Source organism: Tachysurus fulvidraco, chromosome 20 (assembly GCF_022655615.1).
Source record: "Tachysurus fulvidraco isolate hzauxx_2018 chromosome 20, HZAU_PFXX_2.0, whole genome shotgun sequence".
In the NCBI taxonomy this organism is placed as follows: Eukaryota; Metazoa; Chordata; class Actinopteri; order Siluriformes; family Bagridae; genus Tachysurus; species Tachysurus fulvidraco.
This window is the reverse complement of record NC_062537.1, coordinates 13,329,293-13,355,067: the sequence shown is the minus strand read 5'-3', so window position 1 is coordinate 13,355,067 and position 25,775 is coordinate 13,329,293. Positions and strand designations below refer to the sequence as shown.

Genomic DNA, 25,775 nt, shown 5'->3' with positions numbered 1-25,775 from the left:
ACAGTATTACATGTTACGGAATTCTCAAACCCTTCCATAGGTATTCCTTGATCTATGTATTCCATTCTTATTTATACTATATGGCATCTTTATCTTGGTCTTTTTCAGAATTGACGATGAATCTTGGACTCCAACAGTTGGAAAGGTGAGAAAGCTACAAATGCCACTTATATAAGGACATTTGTAATCAATCCAAGACTGTGACAAAGAAAGTAGCTGCTAAAGCGGCCTAATACCTGTGCCAAGACAATTGTTTGATCTCTATGAGGAAGTTAATACAAGAATGACTGGAGACTTTAGCATAAAACATAATAAACAGAAATCCAGGTTCATTCATGATTGTATGACTAAATGAGCAAGAACCATGCACAGTGGTACACAAAGTGACCAGCTTAGCCATAGCAGCTGTTAGCCTTGGGCCTACAACACATTTGATGATTCAGTGGTTCCATTACTCAATGTGACTATCTGCCACAGGCACGATTCCAATCTGACCCTTCATTCGCAATAAACATCTCCAGGGCTATGAGGAGACTTACTGCAGGACAAACATGTTAAGAAGTGCGGCATTATGGGTGGAGGTGTGACAACCCCAGAGAGATGGAGCACGTGTTAATGTTCTACATGACTTCCTATGCCTGAAGGGCTCTGGCCAGGGCTCTGAGATGACTAAACACCACAGGAAAGGCAGATATAAACAAGGAAACCCATCAGGAAACTTTCTATACGGTTTTGACAGTATATGGAAATACACACGCATACACACACATAGTACAGTCCTTTACACATGTCACAACAGTTCAGTTAACAGTTCAAATAAATCTTTTCCATAGGATATGATTAGATACAGCCCATCTGTGTGTCTTGTCTTTTAATAGAGATATTAAAAAAGGTTTATGCAGGAGGAAATGTAGTGTATGTTAATTACACAATATTGTACAATCATGATAAGAAATCAGTGTGTGTGCCCTGTGATGGGTTGGCACTCCGTCCAGGGTGTATCCTGCCATGATGCCCGATGACGCCTGAGATAGGCACAGGCTCCCCGTGACCCGAGAAGTTCGGACAAGCGGTAGAAAATGAATGAATGATAAGAAACCACATTTGCTAAACCATCGTGAGTTTATAAAACACAGTTGATTCATTGGTTAAGGAAGTAAGATACAGGGCTTATTTAATTCCATGTCTCTTATTTGCACAGTAATAACATCATTACATTATATAATGCCACTGTGAGAATTAAGGTTTAAAAATGGACTGTCCCACATCAGTATCCCAAAAATAGTAACTTAAACAATTTATGTACAAATCTCTGCCTTGCTTCAGTGGACAATCTCACCTCGATACTAAGGTTTTCTACCTGAACACTGCTACTGTAACCATAAAGTGAAGCTTAGCCACAGACTGATTCAAAAATGTATTCATACTGAACCTTCTCCCAGTCCACTTAGAACTGTTTGACGTTATAGTATACAGTTGCAGAAGAGGAACGTTTCATAATCACACTATATGGTATCACCAATGCTCTTCTGGGTGACAGCAGACTGTGATTCCGAAACGCTCCTCTTCTTCAACTTAAACCTGGTTCCAACTCAAAAATTAATCCTAATGTGGTTACAGGGACGTTTTCCTTAACAAACTATCATTATCTAAATCTACAAATATATATAAATCTATGTCTATATTTAATTGAATCAATGGAAACTAGTACAGGTCAGCTAGCATCTTTTGGCAGGTTAACCCTTAGAATATAGGCAGCTTTGCAAATCCTAAAATAAACAAGTCGTCCTCTGAGCCAAAAAAGAAAGATGTGTGTGACAACTTGTGTTAAAATGACAAATGGATATTGGGTGTTTTTTCCCCAACAGAAAGAATGTTGCCTTTCCAAGCGTTCATGAAAGGTTCAACCCAGAGAGAAAACACAGTGAATGTAGTTCAAACACCAGGACACCAATCATCATGCTGGCAGAAACACAAAAAAAAATCTGATAAACGAACTAAAAAGCGTTGCAGTGTGCCAAGTCAAAACTGGACAAAAATGAAGAAATTGAGAGAAATGGTGACAAAATGTCTCAATACTTTAATTCTAATTTAAGTATATGCAAATTCCTCAGTAATAAATAAATAAATACCTCAGTAATTATCTGATGAAGTGCAAAAGGTGTAATAATTATGAGTGAATACTAAACTGTGTGAATACTAAACTGAGTGAGACAGACACCTCTGAAGTACACGCATTTCCCTTTACACAGACGAGTAAAAGCTTTAAGGAAGACACAATGACTGAAAACCAGTTTCAGCCCCAGAGGTTATAGAAGGGGGTATATGAGGTAACTAGAAATGTTTTCATTCTCTCGCTTTGAAAAGAAGAAGCTCTCAGCTTTACATTTCCACTGCTTCCAAAAAAAAAACAAAAAAAAACCCATGAGTGAGACATCCAGTCTGTCCACAGAACTGCAGTGCTCACACATCAGAACAGAAAGTCAAGCTCTAAATCTAATAGACATGTTGGCTTTCTCCTGGCACCAAAAATAACATGGCATGGCACCCATTCCTACCTCTGGGTGAGTAAAAAAAAATCTGTTCTAAAAAAATCTGTCTCCTATACACTCACTGATCAGACCAGTAGCACGGAATTAAGATTAAATTTCAGAAAGTCTTGAGGTAACTATGTATTAGCAATGTGCACCTATGCCAGGTCTGCGGAGTCCCTTGGTCGGCCAGAACATGTGCTCCAAGCCACCAGAGCTTATTCAGCACTCCCGAAGGGCCACATCATCGGCGCTAATGTACCGGCTGAAGATCTCTGTCTCCAAAACTCCAAGTATCCATCTGAATGCGTGTCTTTTTTTTCCTTCCCCAAAAACCAGTGTCAACCTCTAATGACAAGCAGTGTGGGTTTTTTTCTTGAATCTCCAGCATGAGAGAAGTTATTTTCTCAGTGTATTCCTTCAGAAATTGAAGTGCACATCTCTGGCAGAGGGAGCAGTGCTGGTCAAAATAGAATGTTAATTAGTACCTCAAGGAGAGCTTTGGATTCGTTATTGATTTCTACAGATGGGATGAATAATAGCAGTTTGTGGAAGAACAAACCACTTTTCTCCAAACTCAGCAAGTCGGAATTATAGATGACTTCAAGCTTTTGTTTTGTTCTTCGAGGTTTTTTTGATGCTTGTTCACACAAATGTGTTTTACTTTGCTGGAGCCTTTCCAGAAAGGGCCACACCTGCATCGGCCTGCACGGAGATACCTGAGGCACATCTGTGTCCTGCTATTGTGCTGCTGTCCAAGAGATGAAGGAGTTACAGCGTGGCATGCTTTGAATTCCCCTACAATAAAGAAGTAAAACAACCGAGGAGCACAAAAAAACAGCTTTAAAGTCGTCCACCTGAAAACAATCCGTTTGGTAAACAGCTGGCTTTTTAGAAGGGGAAGGTATGCAGGGCATCAAATCATTACAGGGCCTCCGCCAAAGCTCGTCTCTGTAATCTGGGGGACAGATAAGAAGCTGGAGCATGTGTGCACACATACGTACAGTACATACAAAGTTCATCAGCTCCACAGTTAAGTCAGTCTCTGCAGGTGCCCTTAATGCATGTTGAGCTTTACCTCAACATGTTAATGCAGCGAAGTCCAGCCTGCTGATATGAGACATTGCTTCCACACACCACAGCCCCTCATTAAGCCGTTTCACACAGGGAATGAGACCGGAGTGGGACACAGCTTCCCCTGAGGCATCTGTGTGTGTGTGTGTGTCTGCATGTAATTACATTCTAGTGTTGCCCCACTGTACACAGCAATTCATTGCTAGTATTGCAGCATCCCGTTCTGTTGATAACCTGGAGCAAAACAAATCCTTCTCTGAGATACCTATTCAAATCAGGCAGCAATGACAGCGCTTTTTTCAAAGCCCTTTGTCTGTGCTCTTAGTGAGACTGAATAAGCAGGAACCCAGAAGCAATTAAAAGCAAAGTTTATACATGCAGTGCAGAATTATTTGCACTTGAGTCGCAAGGAGTTAGAAATAAAAAACACAGTCCCCATTGTTCAATTTCTGCTCGCTGTAACACCCCCAGTTCACAATGACACAAAGGTGTGACTCATAAAGACACTAAGGTGTGACTTCATGGAGTGAAGTGATACTAATGACAAGAAGTGCACCATATACCAGACCATATAGCCTTTACATGCATATATCTACAGTTTAACTTCAACTACTTAAAATATCATAGCGCACAGGTGTGTTAAAGCTGCATTCATTTAAGTGTTATCTGTAAAAAAAAAAGTTCAGTTAAGAAGCAATGCCACACATCTTACATATCATTTGACTTGGAAATTGAATAAGGGAGCTATTATTGCATCAGCTCATGATAAAAAATAATGAGGTTCCTGCATGGAGGTTTTTTCTGAAATTAATTTCGAGGTAAAAGCAGATTAAAGTACATCAAGTTTATTAAAAACATGGTTTCATGAGCAAGCTTAAATGAGCAGTTGTGCTTTCTTTTGGTTTATCAGGCTCCTAAGGGTCAGAATTTGCATTACATTATTCATATCAGCTCAATCTGTTGAATGAACATCCATGTTTCTGTAAATCCACAAGGATATAAACGCAAGCTCGGTTCACATCTTATTTAATTAAATCCATCTGCACTAGATTTAGACGGGTTTAGAACATTGAAAAGTTGAGATTACCTGAGCAGAGCTGTAGTAATCCCAGTAAAATGTAAATTCCTATACAGTATGCCATCGTTCCAGGTTTCCTTTGGGACTTTATTTCAGAATTCCTTAAAATGTATACACTCCTTCTGCACATGTGGCATAATCTCATCGTCCCAACTAAAAAAAAAAAAAAAACAACGGTTCAGTCCTTGTATCTTCTTCTTCTCCTTCTTCCTCTTCTTTCTTCTTCTTTCAGATATTTTAATGTATTAAGGCTGCTCCTGTTGGGGTTGAACGATCCGCTCTCATGATGTCCGATGGAAGTTTATAGAACGGAAAGGAAAAGAAAAATTCACCGGCTTTCCAAGGCGCGCGTCTTTCCACTGCGTCCTGAAAGAAACTTTGTGCTTATATGCAGAAAAGTGCTGCTGGTCCGCAACATGCCCTGCGTTTCTCCGGCTCTGTGGAGTCGCTTAGCCTTAGTTGGAGTTTCTCCGTGTTGGAGGAGGCGCTGGTTGGGAAATGCGCTCCGGAAAACTCCAGGATCTGTGCGGGGATCTCCTGCGCGTCTGGTGAGACCAAATGCTATCACGAATCCATGCGGAATGTGTCTCTTTGCAAGTTACTCAGTGAATACAAAACACGTAAGCTGCAATAATCTCTGGGTGATTATTAAATGAATGCAACTCTTCACATCGTTTTTGTTTTATTTATCACTCCGTTTAAAAGCTCACGCGCGATCTTGCGCTTCTGACTTGTGTCCTTTCGGACCAGTTGGTGATTCCCTGCTGTGCGCGTTCACGGAGAAGGCTGCGCGTGACCGACCATGTTGGCTCTTACAGGCAGTTTAAAGCGAAGCGAGTTCCCAGTGCATCAGGTAAGTGGCACATAGGTGGAAAGAAGGAAGGAAGGTATACACACATGCATACAGTACATGCATACATACATATATACATACATACATACATACATACATATATACATACATACACACACACACACACACACACACACACACACACACACACACACACACACACACACACACACACATACATACATACATACATACATACACACACACACACACACACACTCATACATCAACACACACACACACACACACACACACACACACACACACACACACACACACACACACACACACACACACACACACACAGACAGACACATATACATACATACATACATACATACATACATACATACATACATACATACATACATACATATAAACAAAAAGAAAGAAAGATTTTGACAAGTTTATTGCTATTTAACTCCAAATTCAATCAAATATTTTTTAATATTAATAGATATTATAGATTTTATCCAATATAGTATTAACAACAAAGTGCTGAAAACCATGCAAAGATTCTGCATGATATTTTCTTGACCATTTGAATTATTATAGTTATATTTGCACAACGTCTATCATATTAGTCTCCTAGTCTCTTCCTAGGCTATCTGGGTCAAAATCACAATGGAAGACAATGATTTATGAATTCAGTTTCAAACATTGTGGACATTATTCACAGACAAAGAAAACTAAAGTGGCCACTAAACTAATTTACTTGAATGCATTTATGAATAGCATGTACATGTTACACAAAAAGTCCCCTTTTGTTCCTAAAGCCATTATAATTATAATGGTATGCATTTTGGGACATAGCCCGGGTTTGCATTAAGTCTCATGTAGTGAAGCAGGTTTGAGGACGCGCGTGCATTACAGTCTCGAGCACGCGCGCCCTCTGCTGGACACCATGAAACATTACCGACTAGTTTTTTTACTGACTGGTTGAGAGCCCATAGTTTTCCAATCCATCTTTTGCAGTCCTCTTACACTGCACTTTTAAATGTACTTCTTGGTCTAACACACCCACTTTAACCTTCTAAAGAGCTTGTGAAATAGCTGATGTCATTAAGTGTCATTAACACCAGCATGGAAAACACTGCCATCTGAAACATTTGGAAAGATAGCACCTTATTCACATTAATACTTGCTTAAATGTGTGCTCCAAGGTATACTTAATCCACCCTTACAAGCAAAAATGTATATGTGTAAGAGATTTTTTTAATTGTGGATTTTTTTTTTGCACACAATAACCTCTTTAACAGCAGATCACTTGTGTAGGCAGTCAAAATAAAGTTAAACCATGCCCAGTTCAAGCCCTTTTAATCCATCCTTATATATCTCTCTACAAAAAGCTTTCGGTGCATGGAAAATCTTTTTTAAAGCTTATGTTTATAGGTCACTGTTGGTATATGCTGCAGAGCAAAGGATTTTTACTGATGCTCAACTCTTTAACATGCCATGCAATATCCCGCACAATGAAAGCCAAGGAGCATGCCTCATTCCCTAAAGAAACGCAATGATGCTGTTTTCAGAGCTCTTGAAAAAGAAGCAGCATGTAATTCTGCCCACTGCCAACTGATGCCAACTCCACAGGCTTCAACCCATTCTGGTACTGACTAATGCTCTCCTGCTGAGAGGAAAAGAACATAAGTGCATTAACTGCACTATGCACTCCTGCTTCAAATCCTTTAATTGGCTGTTGTGTACAACTGGCCTCTCAGCTGAATGCATGCAGCTGGAACGCTACCAGTGCTATAAGCAACACAGCTCACAGTGACCTATACAAAAACAGCAAAAACATGACCACTCAAAAACCACTTTATGACACAGTCCACACTCCTCTCCATTCTCTCTTTCACTTAAGCACCTAGCTTGTTTAACCATCTCTCAGCAGCTTTTCAAAATTTGTTTCAAAATTGCAACTCGAATTGAGAGCAGGACTATAATAATAGCATTAACAATGCATCTCGTGCAGTGTTGTGTTAAGGTCTGACTCAGCCTAAAAGAAAAATCCACCTTAGGACTATGGACTTAGATTTTAACCTTTCTATTTAAAGATCCTTAGCAATGTCCATGATTTATAGTATAATGACTATAATTTGTGTTTAAACCTCTTTCATCAGCATTTCGCTGGTCTATTTATACTTTGGTTAATAGTTTCCAAAATTACACATAATGTAATTACACTACCTGCTAATAGTGGAATCACTGGGATTTAACCTTTGCTACATCTCTACCTACTGTATAGAGAGTGATGTAGCAGTGCTTTATTCCATTAGTCTGTCCAGCTCTCTCACCTCTTTATCTGTACATGCCTTATGTGCACACACTGTACACTCCTTATCTGTTACATGCCTCATCTTTACCCTCTGTACACTTCACATCTGTGCACTCCACATCTGTACATTCTATACACTCCACATCTGTACATTCTGTACACTCCTCATCTCTCCATTCTGTACTCTCCTTATCTCTCCATTCTGTACACTCCTCATCTCTCCATTCTGTACACTCCTCATCTCTCCATTCTGTACTCTCCTTATCTCTCCATTCTGTACACTCTTCATCTCTACATTCTGTACACTCCTCATCTCTCCATTCTGTACTCTCCTTATCTCTCCATTCTGTACACTCTTCATCTCTACATTCTGTACACTCCACATCTGTACATTCTGTATACTCCTTATCTCTACATTCTTTATATTACACATCTGTACATTCTGTACACTACACATCTGTACATTCTGTATACTCCAGATCTGCACACTCCTAAAAAAAAAAACCATCTAACATCACATTGCAGTCTGGATCTGGGTTCTATGGAGTGCAGCTTGTCTGGGATCATTGCTTTTTTATTTATTTTTCTATACAACACGTTTGTAACTACTAGCAGTGTTTCCCGTGTTTGCACAACACACAACTGCTAACTTATCAGCAGAAGAATGAAAATTCAGCAACAATCAACACATTAGCAGCAGAAGCATATAATCACATCACAAATATGTTGGTATAAAGACATTTGATTTAGCACTTTAGGGTGGACTCCAGGGTCCATTCTTTTTTAAGTATACGAGAAGACTAATCTAAATTTTACTTGGTGCAAAGTGAACTGTCATATAATAGCATTACTACAATTTACTAATAGTTGCTCTGTAAATCCTAATATTTTGGGCTTTGCTTAAAATATATACAAAGCAGCACTGAAGATTTAAATCAACACAAGCTACATATGATTAAGTGTGCAAAATATAATTAAGTGGCAATGCATTTGATCTAATGCTCTCTCTCTTTCTCTCTCTCCCTCTCTCTCTCTCTCTCTCTCTCTCTCTCTCTCTCTCTCTCTCTCTCTCTCTCTCTCTCTCACTTTTAATGGTCTCTTGTGAGAGTACTTCCATCCATTACTCTGAAAACACTGTCTGGCATGAAGCATAACGACAGACAACTGAGGAGGCACGCAGGATTCCCCAGACACTGAATTAGTGTGTTTCTTTAGACAAACTCACTTCTTCCTGACAAACAGAGGAAGCTTTTAGCCAGGGCTTGAGTTAAGGGAGAAGAAGAAAGGATGTCAGTTCCTTAGTAGAAGCCAATAACAAAAAACCTCTAGCTGCTTTTAAACCATTACTGAATTCATGTTAAATGAAATGGTCAGTGTCCCTATTTAATTCTATATCTATCTATCTATCTATCTATCTATCTATCTATCTATCTATCTATCTATCTATCTATCTATCTATCTATCTGTCTGTCTGTCTGTCTGTCTGTCTGTCTGTCTGTCTGTCTGTCTGTCTGTCTGTCTGTCTGTCTGTCTGTCTGTCTGTCGTCTGTCTGTCTGTCTGTTTGGTGTATACATCAGTTGTAGATGTACCATGAGGGTTTCATGGCAACCCATGTTATAATAAAAAGAAGATTGGCTACTATCCAATAAATGCCTAAGTTTGAAACTATATCAGGTTCATAGGATTTTTCCAGCCACAAGTCTAGGCAACTTTCTCCTACTTGTTAAATGAGCACACAAGAAAAACTTTATATATTGGGGAAAAAACACACATGAGGTATAGCGGTCCATGTGTTGCAGTGATCTGCAGTAATAAAATACAAATTAAACGATAAAGTATAAACAAGTGGAGCGTCTAATCAGAGAATCAGATCAGCATTATCTGAAAAAAGCAAGATTTAATTCGAATTCGATTTCTCACAGATCAACCATTGAACCATTCTCTTAAAAATATCTGATAGTTTTCTGTGCTTTTTAAAAGGCTTTTAATAAGTCAGTCTTATCTTTTAGACAGGTTTTTTCCTATATAGGCTGCTGCACATACAGTGTATAGACTATGCTACACAAGGTGTGAAGTTCTTCTATGATGTACCGAAGCACTGAAACTGTTTATGCATTTAATAACATTTGGAAGAAGCACTTCAGAAAGTTTTCCAGTCCAAACTGAAGCCCTTGTGGGACCTAAAATAGGCATGCAAATCAATCTGTGCAATTCACAATGGCAAGAATTCTTCAGCTGGAGTTCAGGATTTAGGATGGACTATACAAACACACACAGAGCTCCGCACTCAGCTGCCAAAACACAGTCAGACCCGCGTGGCTAATGTGATAAATATGAACGCTGGCCTCCCAAGCTGTCTGACCTCACACTCTCACACACACACACACACACACACACACACACACACACACACACACACACACACACACACACACACACACACACAGGTGCGATACACATTCAGCTCAGTTGAGTTTGACCTTATGTCTATTCATACAAACATATAAATAGACACTCATACAAGTATTAAATACCTTTCAGGTCAACAAAACAAAAGTTAAAAGCCAAGAGTGGCATAAGATGAGCCAAAAATCCAGATTATAAAAGGACATAATAATCGAAAAATCTTCTTAAAGCTGCAGGAGTACAATGTGTTACATATGAATGAAAACTGGGTGTCCTGTTTTAGTTAATCAAAAAATGACCTAAACATAGCACTGAGCTCTAGCTAGAAAATTAGAAAGGTTAGCTAATATTACTTCTCCAGTAGTATGTATTGGCTAATAAGCTAGCTAGTTGATATGCAGTGTATATGTAATTAAAAGCAATCAAAATTATTAAATAAATAAATAATTAAAATTAGGCCAATTGTCTTTGTGTTATAATCATATTTCATGTTTACTAGCATTAGCATAACTAGCTTATTAGGATAATATATGTTTTTTTTGTATTTCATTTTGCCAGGAAGCTAGTTAAAATTAGGCTAACATGTGATATTAAACTCAGTTGTTAGGTTTGCTGACCTAGGTTTTAGTGTTTACACTCTCAGCTCGGTTGGTTATTGTCTAGAGGTCATAGAAAGAAACACTAAATTGATCTAATTTCTTTTATCATGATACATAGCATTTGTTGTGAGTATATCTTTAAGAATAATGCTATATTTACCTATCGCGTTTTGCCAAAATGTATAATCGCTGTATTATACAATGCATTTGTATCTGTTTCTTTATTAATACCTCTTACAAAGATATGTAATTTTTTTGGGGGACTGTTTTCCAAAACATATATATGATATATATATATATATTTAAACCACCATTTACCACTGACCAGGCAGTTACTAAGGATGAAGGCTATAAATGCATTTTTTATGTGTATGTTAATGAATGTGGTCTTTCGTTGTCCTGTTAGCTTCAAATGTGACCACTTGCCCACAGGAAAACCACACAAAACCTCCAACTGCCTTTTTTAGATGCACTCTGTGGGGTTCCAGTCCTGATGCATACTTTTAATTGAAAAATGAAAAGAAAAACAAAGGGCATCCCCAAATCATATCTTTGTTTGCATTTCTTTAGAACACATTATTTGTTCATTTGAAAATAATGTATTCGTATCCGGTTACATCCTGAATGTTTAAAAGACAAGCATTATGAAGAAGTTCTTCTGACCAGCTGCAGTTTAGTCCTTGTCTGGCCCTTGGTCCTTGCATCTGTTCCTCAAGCTGCAAATTCTCTTGGAGTGACTGCAAAAATGTTTCTCAATGTAACTGCAGAGTTCTGGCAGCTAGAACAGGGTTTTGTGGATTTCAGTCAGAATGCCAGTCACACTGATCTCAGGCCATTCTTCCAAATGCCATTAGTGCAATGACACAGGCACCAGATAATGGAAGCAAGAGCTTGCATGTCCTCTCAGTCACCCACGCAGAGCTACGGGCAGCCGTTTAGGTTCAAGTGGATAGAGTTCATATCTAATAGATAGTCATTGTCTGTCCATGTGGATGAAGCAGTCAGATGGGTTTCGGGTCAAAGGTAGACCGACGGTAATGATACCCTCCTGCTGAGGAAAGCTGCCTCCATCCATTCTGCCATTTCAAAGAGAACCATGCTGTTTATGTGCCTGGTTTCATTTCCACACACTTTCCATTACTGACTGACTCATTCCACTTGAGTTCCTGTCATATACAATCTGTCACTTTCTCCTTCTCTTTTTTCCTTCCTCTGTTCTCTTCGCGCCAATTTGCCACTTTTCTTAACTGTCAGCGCTCTTATTCTCTCATAGTCTCATTTTCCACATCATGCCACCGTTCAATCAAGTCCCTGTTCCACCCTATTCTCTACATCGCTCCTGTCGCTGGGCAGCAGGGTAGCGGCGTGTTTCGCTGTCATCCAGGGTCAGTGGGAAAATGAGCAAGTGAAATATGACAGACAGTTTGAAAGCTTTCTATTCTAGGAGCGTATCTACATTCTGATGCACTGCTCCCTCGTTTCTTGACTCTCTCAGGTGTCTTTTTGATGCTGGTATTAATTTTGATGCCATTCAACATTGCATTTGGTTATCTAACATTTCTATTGCATTTAACTTTTTAAATCTGTGTATTAAATTCATAATACCTTCCACAACAATGTTTTAGTAGCTCTTTGCCTATAAAAAACATGAGGTAATCTCTAGAAAGATTTGGTACACCAAGACCAAAAGCCAACATTATTCAGAATGTTGAAGTAAAACCTTCTCTCTATAATGTTAAGAAATAATTGGATAGAGACTAAATCTGTTTTTTCACTCAGAGTTTTTCTATCAGAGCTACAAATGAGTCCAGCCAGGGGAGTAAGAGGAGAGTCTTAATCAATTAGCTTCTCTACACTGTGTTTCTGGCTCTCTGGGTCATATGGCTCCAAAGAAAACATATTTCAGCTGGTTGCATTACACTTTCTTTGGACGTGTGACCCCAGCTACCCGTAGCTTAGAGAGACAAACATAAACACAGTCTTTGGAAGGAAGGTCTTCACCTTGGTGAACCTAGTGTTTCACTTTGTAATGGAAACCATTTTGAACAGGATCTACATCCATCCATCTATTTACTGTTCTGAAGCCAGGAAAAGACTCTTGGCCAACCCATCGCAGAGCCAATAGCACACGAATTTACACACCACAGACAAGAAATGCCAATCAGCTTAGAAAGCATGTCTTTGGAGAGGGGGATGAGACCAGAATACCCGGAGGAAAATCCAGAAACACGGGAAAAATATGCAAACTTCAAGAACACAGGAGAGAGATGGAAACCAAAACCCCACCACAAACCCTGGAGGTGGTAACCACTAAGCCACCATGCCCCCCTATTCTATATAGAAAATGTAAAAACGTCACTCTAAGAGAATCAATAACCATTCAAAGAGCCCTCAAAGAAACACTTTAAAGAGTCTACATTTTTTTTTACTACAATTGCAGTATTTAGTTTATTAGTGAACACTTTGCTTTGGATGTTGTGGAGTGATTGCAAGACAAGATGCTTCCTGATATCACTTATTCTATTTACACTTCATGCCTTCACAAGCTTTCTTGAAATTAATAAGATACCAAACTACAACAGGAAAAGCAATATGTTTGTGTGTACGTGTTATAAATACCTCCATGTAAAAAGCTTCACTATATCTGCAATGACATATTTGACATTGACAGCTTATCAACTGAATTAACTACTGTGAAAACAGCTGTTTGTAGATAACGAATCTACTCCTTCACTGTGACATTGTAGTACATAAGAGTATTTTTTGCACATTATAGAGTGATATTGTACAGGTGCTCCAAGCTGATATTGATATCGACATAAGAATAAGAAGAACATTGCTTTACCGGTGTAACCAGGTGAGTTGTCCTCATCATGGTCAGAAGGTGGAACGGATGTTGTTGCTCCATGTGGCTCATTCTGCACACTGTTATCTGTCAGAGAGGAAAATAAAAGAGACGTGTCATTTTTATAGAACACAGTAGTCGCGTTGTGTGGCATAGTACTGTATGTACAGCAAGGCTTTTTTCTGATTTAACCCCCTTTTTCCAAACAAATTACACCGTAGAATTATACAGAGCGGCCGAGGTGGCCTTGATCACAAATGAATAAATTAAGGCCACTAGTTAATACATGCAGCCCTCGAGTTAGTATATTTGAGGCCGACTACCTAATGATCATGAATTATTACATTGTGAATGTAAAATACCGAAATACAAGCTTAACATTTTTATTATTTCTAAGTGCATCTCAGTGATGTTTTTTTCCACTATTCTGTGAGTTCAAGTTTAATTTACTAACCTAGCAGTCTCACTGATAGATAAACGCACTGTGTATACTGGGAACATTCCAAACATCAAATAAATAAATAAATAAATAAATAAATAAATAAATAAATAAATAAATAAATAAAAACAAGTCGCATGTGACATGTAATTTATACAATTATTACATGTCACAATATGATTATTTTGGATATCATTAAATCAGGGCCTAAGTATGTTTAAGTGAATGGTTTAAACAAGTGAATAAATGAAAGAATGAATGCATGAATGAATAATTTTTGTGAAAAAACCAGCCCAGCAACAGAGCTGGTAGACATTTACTGAGTTTGAACATACAGTACTGAAGGCTTCGAAAGACAAGCAAGGAAGACTTGCCAATATGGTCAACACTGCCATTATAATAACTGTAATCAGTGCTACTATTACTTGTAAGCCCAGCTACGGGCATTATTTATGGTTTGTGATGACCATGTAGGTTACACTCGGTTTATGGCCTTGATTTAGGCGTTCTTTTTTTTTTTAACCATTTCTATTTATTTAGGCATCACAGGTATGTAAATCTGTATCCACTGTCATTTTATGCATGACTCAGTAGAACAATATTCGGTTGCCTTACAGGGCTTTAATATACCATTTTGGTCTGAATTTGGACAGTGGAATGCAGAAAATGATAGGGTTTGAGGCCTGTTTGTTTGATTAAATTCATTCTGATTTACTGTGTGCAATAAAGACAAGTCAAGACAGCAATCACGAGTAAGCTGTGTGTATCCATAGTGCCGATTCATAAACAAGAGGAGAAAAACTTGTGATGTTTTGACAGTTGCTCATTAAGAGTTTCATACCGCAGAGTCAAAACGAACTTCCCGGAAAATCAGTTCAACTAAGCATAAAGAAGGAAAACTGTGGAAGCATTGTAGTATGTTTCAGTTTGGAATAGATTAACTAGATAGATCAAATATGCTGCAACCTCAAAATTGTGCCCGTGCCTGAAAAACTGCAGACGTCTGTTCTCCAGTTCTCTTTACGCCAATTTGGTTAAATCTGTGGTAAAGAGGCAAAGATTCCAGACTGAACTGTGGTCAAGCTTCTAGCTAAGAACTGTACATTTGGCTACTGTTACCACTGCCACTTGTAGAGCACCCAAAGACAAGCAAAGAGAGTCAGCAGATCCATTCTTCTGTGTCATTTAATATCACAGTGAGTGGGGGAATTTTGTTGCTGTGTTAAATGAAGTGGTGCTGACAGACAGATGGTTTAGCTCCAGTGTGTAATCCTCCCCACCTGTCACCTGTCTCTTTAGTTCCTCTCTGACTCACCCTCACCTCTCGCTCTCTCAACTCTCAGAGTCAGGCATTGAGGCCTTAATAAATCATAATTTTGGACCTGTAAATGAAAGAGCGATTACTACAGAATGGTTAAAGGATCCCTGCACCTGGGTGTAATATACAGTGTATAGTGTGCATAGTGGGTGTACCTGGGTGTATAGGGTACACCAAGAATGCTTATCATATCTTAAAGGTTCCTTTGCTCAAAAAGGGTGGGTTCATGGGTAATACATGAAAGGAAAAACCATGGCAGCATTTTTTTACTAAGGTGTTGTGTCACCACAAGCCACCAGAGCACCTTTAATGTCCTTTATCATAGAATCTACATGTCTCTAAAGCTTTACTATAAGAATAAACATTGTTTTATTCTTTGGATATATCCTCAGCTGGTGTGCTGAAGATGCTAGTGGAGAGCACTAATCTTATACATTGCTCCAAAATCTGCCAATAGTTGTTTAACTGGCTTGATATTTGGTGATTGTGATGGCCATGAACATATGTTTTATATGAATAATTGAATTATTTACCCCTTCACTGATCCCTCGTGCCTTGTGGATGCAAGCAGGGGCATCCAAATCAGTCAGAAGAATGTACAGTAGTATTGATTTACAGTGACTCTTCCTTCTATGGGAATGTCAACAAAATGACGCGTCTTCTTTTAATCTGTCACACATCTATAGATTTTTTTCAGGGATTATGTTTTACACAAGGGCAATATCCAGTCATGGTGCTGAGCATTCATCACAGACATGTTTATTGCTTTTGTCTATACTGTTCACTATGGGACTTGCTAGAAGAGGAGCAATGGCTGCTGGGAACACGTGATTAAGCAAGCAGGCATCCTCCATTGACATGCTCTTTTTTTTAATCTATTTGGTACTTGTCACACAGTTTTGATGTTAATAAATGATATGGCCTGCATTCTGAAAAAAAAAAAGAAATCTCATCTGATTTGCTAACTCATAGCACAGAAAACGGTATGTTAATCAGATTTGAAACCAACATATTTTATCTCAGTTAGAAATGTCAGACTACTGCATGTTTTTTTAGACTAAATTAAATATTTTCTTTAAGTATCCGATTTTTATGTGTCTATATTGTGTCTATAAATGTACACTACAGAACATGTACACCTGATCTGACCATCAAACCCCTACGTGTGTACCCTCACCAAAGTTTTAAAGCATGCAAATATATAAAATGTCCCTTTTGCCCACATGCATTTAGATTTCCCTTCACTGGAGCTGACAGCCCCAAACATGTTCAAGCATGACAATGCATCTGTGCACAAAGTGAACTTCATAAAGACATGGTTTGCCTACGGTCATGCGGAAGATCTTAAATGTTTTTGCACTTTTGGGATAAACCTGAACACTGACAACACTCCAGACCTTCTCATCTTCCTCATCAATCTTGTGGACATGATTTCTGTAAAGTGAAAATCTGTATTGTTCAAATAAATTTGAATTGATCCTCACAGATGCTGTACAATCAACCTGTATACTGATTGATCAACTGGACTGCTGTCACATCCCATAGACAACCAAGCTTGAGTGAGGCACTTAACTCTCAAATGCTCTGCTATATAAATGAGATAAATGTTAGTTGCTCCGGACAAGAGCTTCTGCAAAACTTTGTAAATGTAATGATCAAATCATATACTCGCTGATTAACTTGCACTTCTGATTAATTCATATGATGCCTGATTAACCAGTAAATATCCTTTATGCTGTCTTGCTGTCTTTTCGTGTCGTATGCTGTATGCCCAACCTTCGTTCTCTGATAAATTCATATGCTGTCTTACTACACTATCACATCTCTCATAAGAGTTTAAAATTAAACCCACAGCCAGATCATTCATAATCTCATTGTAGCAAATCACTAATATCCCTGGGTTATTTGAAATGACTTCTGCACCTGATGAAAAAAGATGATATGATATAAGTGAAGGTGTTAGAGATTGCAGAATATGAGACAGAGAGCAATGCTACAAATATGAATATACAGTAAGTAAATATGAATCATTGATGATCTGTTGCCTCAAAAAAGGCCATTAGATATTTATTGAGTCCAAAAAGCAATTAATAATCCGTTAATAAACCTATTCTGCTATCACAACAACTATAATCTCCTTATCATCTCATTACCTCGGTCTTGGGCCAAGTCAGTTGAGCCTTGGGTCATTATTAAATCAGAGTTTTGCTTCAAAAATAAAAAAGCAATTAGTGGAAGATAATTAAGGGAATGTGGTTCTTGTAATTATTATAGCTGAATTATTATTATTTGCAATATTTTTCTGAACATGTAAAAGTTCACAAATGCTGTCTACCCAACTCTCACACGTGGTCAAGACAGTCCAATTGAAAACAGAGCTAAATCCAGAATAAAAAAAATCTTAGAGACAATACCAGATCAAAAATGAGATAAACAAAGGCTTATTACATCGACTGAATCCACAGCAATACTTCGCAATGAATAAATGAACAACTGACTGGCCAGAGTCTGTATATATACAGTATAGCGTGTGTGGGTGATGTGAATGTTGAGTAATCATATGATTGTGAACATGATAAAAAGTGTGCCTGCTGCTAATAAACAGACTTTGGGTCCAAGTTTAATTCATTTGAATGGTTTGGATGAAAAAAAAATTCTTGCCTGTATTTTATGTAAGGGACGTGACATACGGCTAAGTATTGTGACCAATAGTCAGAATTCGTTCCCTGCATTTGACCCAACCAAAGTGCACACACACAGCAGTGAACACACACACACCGTGAACACACACCCGGAGCAGTGGGCAGCCATTTATGCTGCGGCATCCGGGGAGCATACAGATACTATATATTCATTCTCATTCTTAAAGCCATTCTGTTGTTCATTTAGTCTTTTGTTAATGTAGAATTGTTTTGTTTAATCATCAAAGGTTGGCTATTTCCTCTTAAATATGTGAATTCAGTATTCTCAATTACTGGGAGGCTGTCCAGTTCCTGAGGCAGCAATGAAAACCCAAACCAGAACACTCCTTCCATCATGTCCTCTGAAAATGTATGATCACATGGCATGGGTCAGATGAAATGATCTTTCTAAAGATAGACTGTCAGGAATCAGAGTTCGTCTGCCATTTTAATAGATCACAGCCTGTCTTCGGTTACATTTTGGAGAAGCCTGTACAGTACAAGTGGATAAAAAGTAATTAATGCAATATTTCAAGTACACAAAATATTCCTCACAACTGTAATTGGGTGAGACGATAATATGGAGAGAATGGTGGAGCAGGGTAAATGAGATAAGGTTGGGTAGAAGGTGAAATTTCTGGCAAACCTAGATTACATGATTATACATTTATAATCCTTTAAATTGGATACAGTGTTCTGCATGTTGGCATCTAGTTATATAAAATTTCAATCATAGATAGGATTCTGTTCCCTTAATTTCCCCTGGAGTTCCTGTGAAAGGCTCTGGATCCATCGAGACCCTAACATGCATGAAGCTGTTACTGAAAGTGAGATAAAATTTGATATGAGCATCACATCCTTGTTTTCATATAAACCGGTGTCTGAGCAATATATGAAGAAAATCACTGGTTATTAGATGAAAAGTGTTTTACACATATATTCACATATACACAAATGTTTTACACCTGCACCATCGCGAGCATTCTGTCATGAAGCATCACAGCCTCAAGCATCAAGCAGGATAGACGAGCTCTCCAGAGGGTGGTGCAATCAGCTGAGCACACCATCCGCACTGAGTTCCCTGACCTGCAGTCTATCTACAGCGAGCAGTGCTGGACCAAGGCCAAAAGAAGATAATGAAGGACCTGAGCCATCCTAACAATGGACTCTTTTCTCTGTTGCTGTCAAGGAAGCACTTCTGCTCCCTGAAGGCCAAAACAGAGGAAATGAGGAGGAGTGTCTTACCTCAGGGCATTCAGGCCCTCACCCAGGACAATATATAGGACTATTAATACATATTCATATAAATACATAGCCTTGATTTCAATGCACCACACCTACACACCCAACATTCATGTCAATACACATAGCATATCCCATATTTATAAATATTTCATATTTCTATTGTTCTCTCAGCTTTATGTTTCACAGTATTGAATGTACCACTTTATTGCAGTCTACCTTTTATTTTGTGCATATTTATATTGATATTTTCTATTCTTAAGTAAGTAAATTTGGTTTTAGAATACAAAGTCTGTTTAAGGTCTCAGTAAAAAGCATTTCACTTCACGTTGTACTGTGTATGGTTGGATGTGTAACCAATGACATTTGTTTTAATCTGATTTGACATACAGTATGACCATATTTAGGATTACTGAACCATGAGTGTTACATAATTGATTATAAGAATGTTCTCTCAAAAATTCTAAACATTTATGTTAAAATGTCCATTCAAAGGTTTTGATAGAAGTTAAATAAAAAAGACCCTTCTTTTCCTTTCATTTCCAGTGGGAGAGTCTGGTGCAACCCAGAGAAAGCAACACACTCATGCCTGAGATGAGAACACACCTCTGATGTGAACAGCACCCCGTTTTTCTTGTCACGTTGTCTGGATTGTTTTAGGGCTGACTAACAAGCAAAGTCTGTTAGTCTACACTTTACCAGCAGCTTAAAATGATCATACGATGTAGTTACATAGACGCAGATAGCAACTAAATCATCATGAAGCAAAGATGATTTTACTCTAGTGTTTCAGTCCAATGAGATTTCTGTCCAATTAATTAAGTGCATCTTTTTATAATATAGTGAACTATGGTATAGTATAGTATAGTTTAATATTGTATAATATAGTGTGGTGTGGTGTAGTGTAGTATTGTATAGTGTAGTGCAGTGTAATGTAGTGTAGCTGGAAAGAGTACTGTATAGTATAGTATAGTATAGTATAGTATAGTATAGTATAGTATAGTATAGTATAGTATAGTATATAGTGTGATGTGGTGTGGTGTAGTATAGTGTAGTGTAGTATAGAATAGTATAGTGTAGTATAGTATACAGTAGCATAGAGTATAGTGTGCTGTGGAGTAGTGTGGTGTAGTATAGTATAGAGTATACAGTATAGTGTGATGTGATGTGGTGTAGTATAGTATAGTATAGTATAGTATAGTGTAGTATAGTATAGTATAGTGTAGTATATTGCAGTGTAGTGTAATGTACAGGTAGTGTAGCTGGAAAGAGTATAGTATAGAGTAGTATAGTATAGTATAGACTAGTATATAATAGTATACTGTAGTGAGTTGTAGTGTAGTGTACAGTAGTATGTTTATTATAATAGTTAGTTTGTTTATTATAATAGTTATTTGTAGTTAGTTTATTATAATATAGTGCTGTTCCCAGATCAGTCAGTTCTTGGACACTTCTTTTTGAATCATTTGATCTGAACTGTCAGTGACTATTAGGAACAACCTTCTCAACTATTTAAAATGGGTTTCAGTTTTAACCAGAAATACATGGATTGATCTAGTTGGCTCTACTGTGTCCACCAGCAGGAGATCTACACTAGCACATGGCATGACCACCATCTCATTCTACAACAGATTGGACTGCAAACTGACTGATTCGTGCAAATCTGTAACAGGAGTGACATTTGACTGACAGCACCTGTTGATATTCTGAGTGACAGATGATTGATGAACCACTAGTGAGGACATTAAAAATAACACAATGTAAGAATCTGATGCTTGTGACCTTCTCAAAGCTCAGCATGCTTAAATGCTATTTGTTCCAGCATTTTTGTGAATAAGGAAGATATCAACTTTCCCGGCACAACAAAGCTAAACCACTCTATTTCCAAAGGCCACAGTGTGTCTGGAGTTATGAAATCAGGTAATCACAGGTTTCAAAAGAACAGGGAGCAGGTCAGACCATCAACAATCATAACTCAACTGAACTCGTGATTAATGCATAACAGATAGGAAACTGTTGTGTGCTGAAGTGGATGCTATAAATCAAAATAAATCATGTGTCATCGTGTTAATGTATTTGATACTCCAGTGGAGGACTCTCATATTGTCGTGCATTCAGCTCTTGTCTATCAGAGTGTCTAACAGAGGCTCTGCGATACGCTTCGAATGTTTCCACTAACTGCAAACTGCATTTTTGATCAAAAAAGACATCAGTCCAGTCTAACTTTAAGGATTTTTAAGTGTCTTGAGGACAAATGCTATGACTATATAAATACTAGATTATATTTTGTGCATCTATCTGTTACTCTGATGCATGCCAACAGCATTTAAAGAATATGTGAAAATGTTGTCATATACCTTATGAACCTGAACGCACATCTATGTCTTATTAGATTTGGTCATCATTCGGTTGCCATTTGGTTCCCCACCTATGTGACTTTCACGAATATGTAAATAAATGAAAAGAAATTCAACTAAAGTTTCCCTAACAACAACCTACTGTATGTGCATGTAATGATTGTCTATATCTCTGTAGCATTTTGCGAGTCCCGCCCAACATGTCTACAGTATATTTAACCCTGAGAAATTATCAATAAAATAATTTGTTTTTGTAAATCCATTTAACATGCTTGAAGCATGTGATTCATTGAGTCATCCCCATTGCAACTACTGTATTCATACCATTTCTTTGACATATTTGCAGAGTGAAGCAAATGATCTGTTTAATTCAGTTCATTTGACTTGTATAGCACTTTTAGCAATGGATGGACATTTCAACAAGGCAGCTTCACAAAATAATATAAATTCAGGATAAATTCAAGTATAAAATGCATGAATGTATTTCTAATGAGCAAGCCAGCAGCAAGGGTGGTAAGAAAAATTTCCTCCAGAAGGGAAACTCATCTTCATCTAGTTGATGGACAGTGTGGTTACTATATGAGGAAAAAGTGCAATTACATAACTTGGAGATTTATTCTAGTTAAAACTGTTATAGTTATCAACATGTCTCTGAGCAAATGCATTAGCTATCATGACTTGGTAAAGTGACAGATTTTATCAGGCTATTTGAAGTCTGTAAACTGACCAGCGGTATGTGCAGCTTAGATTTGCAAATAGAACGAAGAGATACAACCAGATGTTTCCTCCTGCAAAATTCACCATCACACTTCATCTGTTTCACATGACGCAAAACCACAGACTTGCTGTCTCCACTGCTCCATCTGACACACACAAGAAGATGTGTATAAGACAGAGAAAAAAGATACACAAAGCGAGAGAGAGACAGAGAGAGCGAGAGAGAGACAGAGAGAGCGAGAGAGAGAGAGAGAGAGAGAGAGAGAGAGAGAGAGAGAGAGAGAGAGAGAGAGAGAGAGAGAGAGAGAGAGAAAGTTGGGATATATATAGAATATCCCATTCCATATTCCATTCATAAATATATGAATGGAAATATATGTGTAAAGTGGATAAAATAATAATGTCTTTTCTTTTATCACTAATGTAATTAGACAGCAATTAGATAACAATATTGGCCATTGTGCAGTGCTGAGAAAGACTGTCTTTGTCTACGAGTTCTTCCAGAAGCAGTATATTAACAGATAAAGATTAGTTATGTTCAGTGTGAACTCTCAGCAAAACATAATTTAGAGAAATCTGCACCTGCGGTGGATATAATTACATTTATTTTAACAGTTTCCCATGTTCTAGCTTTGCACTCCATAATCAACAGGGATCAAACAACTAGAATTTTTACAAATATGCTGATTTAGGAGGCACATTTTTAGTAAAGTGATGGCTCACAGTGAAGGTTTAAGCTTTTCCTCAGGCCACATTTTCCACATACTGCCTTAACCTCAGACATGCCACTTCCTCTGTGGGTTTCTGGTCTGTGAGAGGAATATTCACACACACACACACACACACACACACACACACACACACACACACACACACACACACACACACACACACACACACACACACACACAAGCCAACATTTTCTAGATTTCTTTCTACACAACACTTAGCTGATATTTTTCAGCCATTTTCAGCTGTCATCAGTTAAGCTGCTTGTCATATTAAGTTTCTTCAGCCCAAAGATCGAACCGCTTTGGTTATTTAATCGCTTTGGCTTTTAGAACTTTCAGCTTCCATTTCTCTCCATTTCTACATCCAAAATTCTTCTCGAAAGTATGCACACAGAAATTTTTGGACATATTCATGTAATGAAAATGAAGTTATATGCTTAAAAATAGAGTCCAGTGTTTCTCAGAATTCACATATTCCTGGTTTGGTACAGATAGAGTAATTAATTTAATTGTTCATTTTATTTTCATTGGTTATTCCACAGTTCTTTTTCAATAACCTCAAATGCTTTGTCTTTGCTGTTGCTTTGTCTTCACAGGCAATTCAAACTATAAAGGTATTACAGGTCGGAACATCACAGAAAGGTAGGTTTGTTCCAGTGGACCATTAAAACATATTATTATTATATTAGACTATTCCCACAAGCTCACTATCAACGACAAAATATTCACACGCTATAATATTTCACAGAAACTAGATTCTTAAAAGCTGTCGTGTTTTAAGAACACCACAAGAGGGCAGTAGAGTCTCATATTACATCCTGGTGGACCTCTGTAAATGTTCAGGTATGTAGCACAGAGAAACAACAGCCACTGGACAGAAATAACAGGGATGAACCTCATTCTGAAGTGAGTCTCTACACATTCTGTGTAAGACTATAATTTAAATACATACATATATCCCTATAATTCCACCAGAGTCATAGTGTTGCAAACACCAGGCTTATAGACTGTATATATTTGAAACTTTGATAGTCGACATTTCAATGTGAAGCAATCTGGCCATTACATTTAGTGTATATGAATGAATAATAGTGCATATACATGATGTATTCCAAATAAATACAGCTAGAGCCAAAAGCACTACTGTTTCCTGCACAAACACAATTTATCTAGAGCAACAGAATAGTCCATACATGTAGAAACCATACATGTAATGCTTGTGAAGCTTACTGCATCTCCAATACATTTGGTAAATGAATAGTGCATGTAAAATTGTCTATTCTTTTCAAGGAAAAGTAGCTAATGCATGCTCAAAGTCACTGGTAGTCAACAGAAGTCATATTTTACCAACTGGATAAACAATCAAATATAAGATTTATCAGATTAGAAAATTACTTATTTAGAAATTAATACACCAAAGTCAAACCAAAGATTTTCATATTCACAAAATGCTTTCAAGAATGCAGACAAAATAAAGCAGGAATAGCAAATAGTATCAGACATTAAGGAAAGGGTTACATGTGGGATCACTTGATTAGTTTTAAAATGGCCAAGAAGAGATTTTAAAATGAAGAACAAAGAAACGATGGTCATCAGTGATAGTTCATTTGGAAGCATGGTGATAAATGATTAGTCACTGGGAACCCTGGTGATAAATGATTAGTCACTGGGAACCCTGGTGATAAATGATTAGTCACTGGGAACCCTGGTGATAAGTGTTTGGTTGTTGGGAACAATGGTGCTAGTGATTGGTTATTGGGGGTTATTACAGGTTTTACACACTGCTGATAAAGTAAACCAAACCTGTTATCTCAACTCGTTTAACCAGCAGTCGTGAGGTGAGGGCTATAATGGGTGCAGACGGATGCTAAAAAATAGCTAGATTTGTTGCTAGGCTTTTTTTCCCCTAAATAAAGTCTACAAACTGGTGTAAAAGTCACCATATCTTGTAGTACAGTCATTATGTACAGTAGGCAACACTGGGCACATGCAGCTCAGGGACATACTGTATTGCTCTGGACCCATCAGATGCCTGGTTCAGTAAATTGGCAAGTTTCAGGAGCAGAAAATGTCTAATCTATCTGGTATTAAAAGAGTTTTATATCTTTGTTGATGTTTGTTTGCATAAAAAGATCATAAAACACATATATTAAACACTGACTCAAGGAGCATGAGTGTGTGATCACATGCTAATGACAAATAAATGAGATAATTATGAGAGGATTCTTTGTTTTTAATCAGACACCCCATGCAGGTCCAAATTACCCAAACTGCTGATGATCATCAAAATCATTACTGCTGCCTTTCTTTTACAATATTTTGGAATGGATAAATAAAGTTAAAATTGGAGAAGGCTGCTCTAAATATGCTTACATATACAGAAAGTAGTGTACGTGTTGTATTTGACATCTGATCCAAAGTTTCTCCAACCATGTTTTATGATTTTTATTAAATAATATAACAATGTGCATTAAGTAAGTGACAAAGAAGTTGTGCTATTGGTAACTAAATTTATTTAGACATGTATTTATCAGTATGTGACAGAAATCTATTGATTGAGACAAATTCTAGCGAATAAATGTCATTTATCAGCATTAAAATGTATGGAATTTTGCTGACAAAAATCTA

General features: G+C 37.6%; 1 protein-coding gene across 3 annotated transcripts in view; it reads right to left on the bottom strand.

Annotated features, from left to right (window-relative positions):
* Positions 1-25,775, bottom strand: part of LOC113639324 (roundabout homolog 1) — a 199,227-nt gene that overhangs the window by 129,992 nt on the left and 43,460 nt on the right. For 2 of the 3 annotated variants that reach the window (XM_027141118.2, XM_027141119.2), the window contains exon 3: positions 13,663-13,749. In XM_027141118.2, the coding sequence (XP_026996919.2) occupies positions 13,663-13,749 (87 nt within the window). Of the gene's footprint in view, positions 1-4,692; positions 5,441-13,662; positions 13,750-25,775 lie in introns of those variants that run through there. The other variant, XM_027141121.2, reaches the window with a different exon arrangement.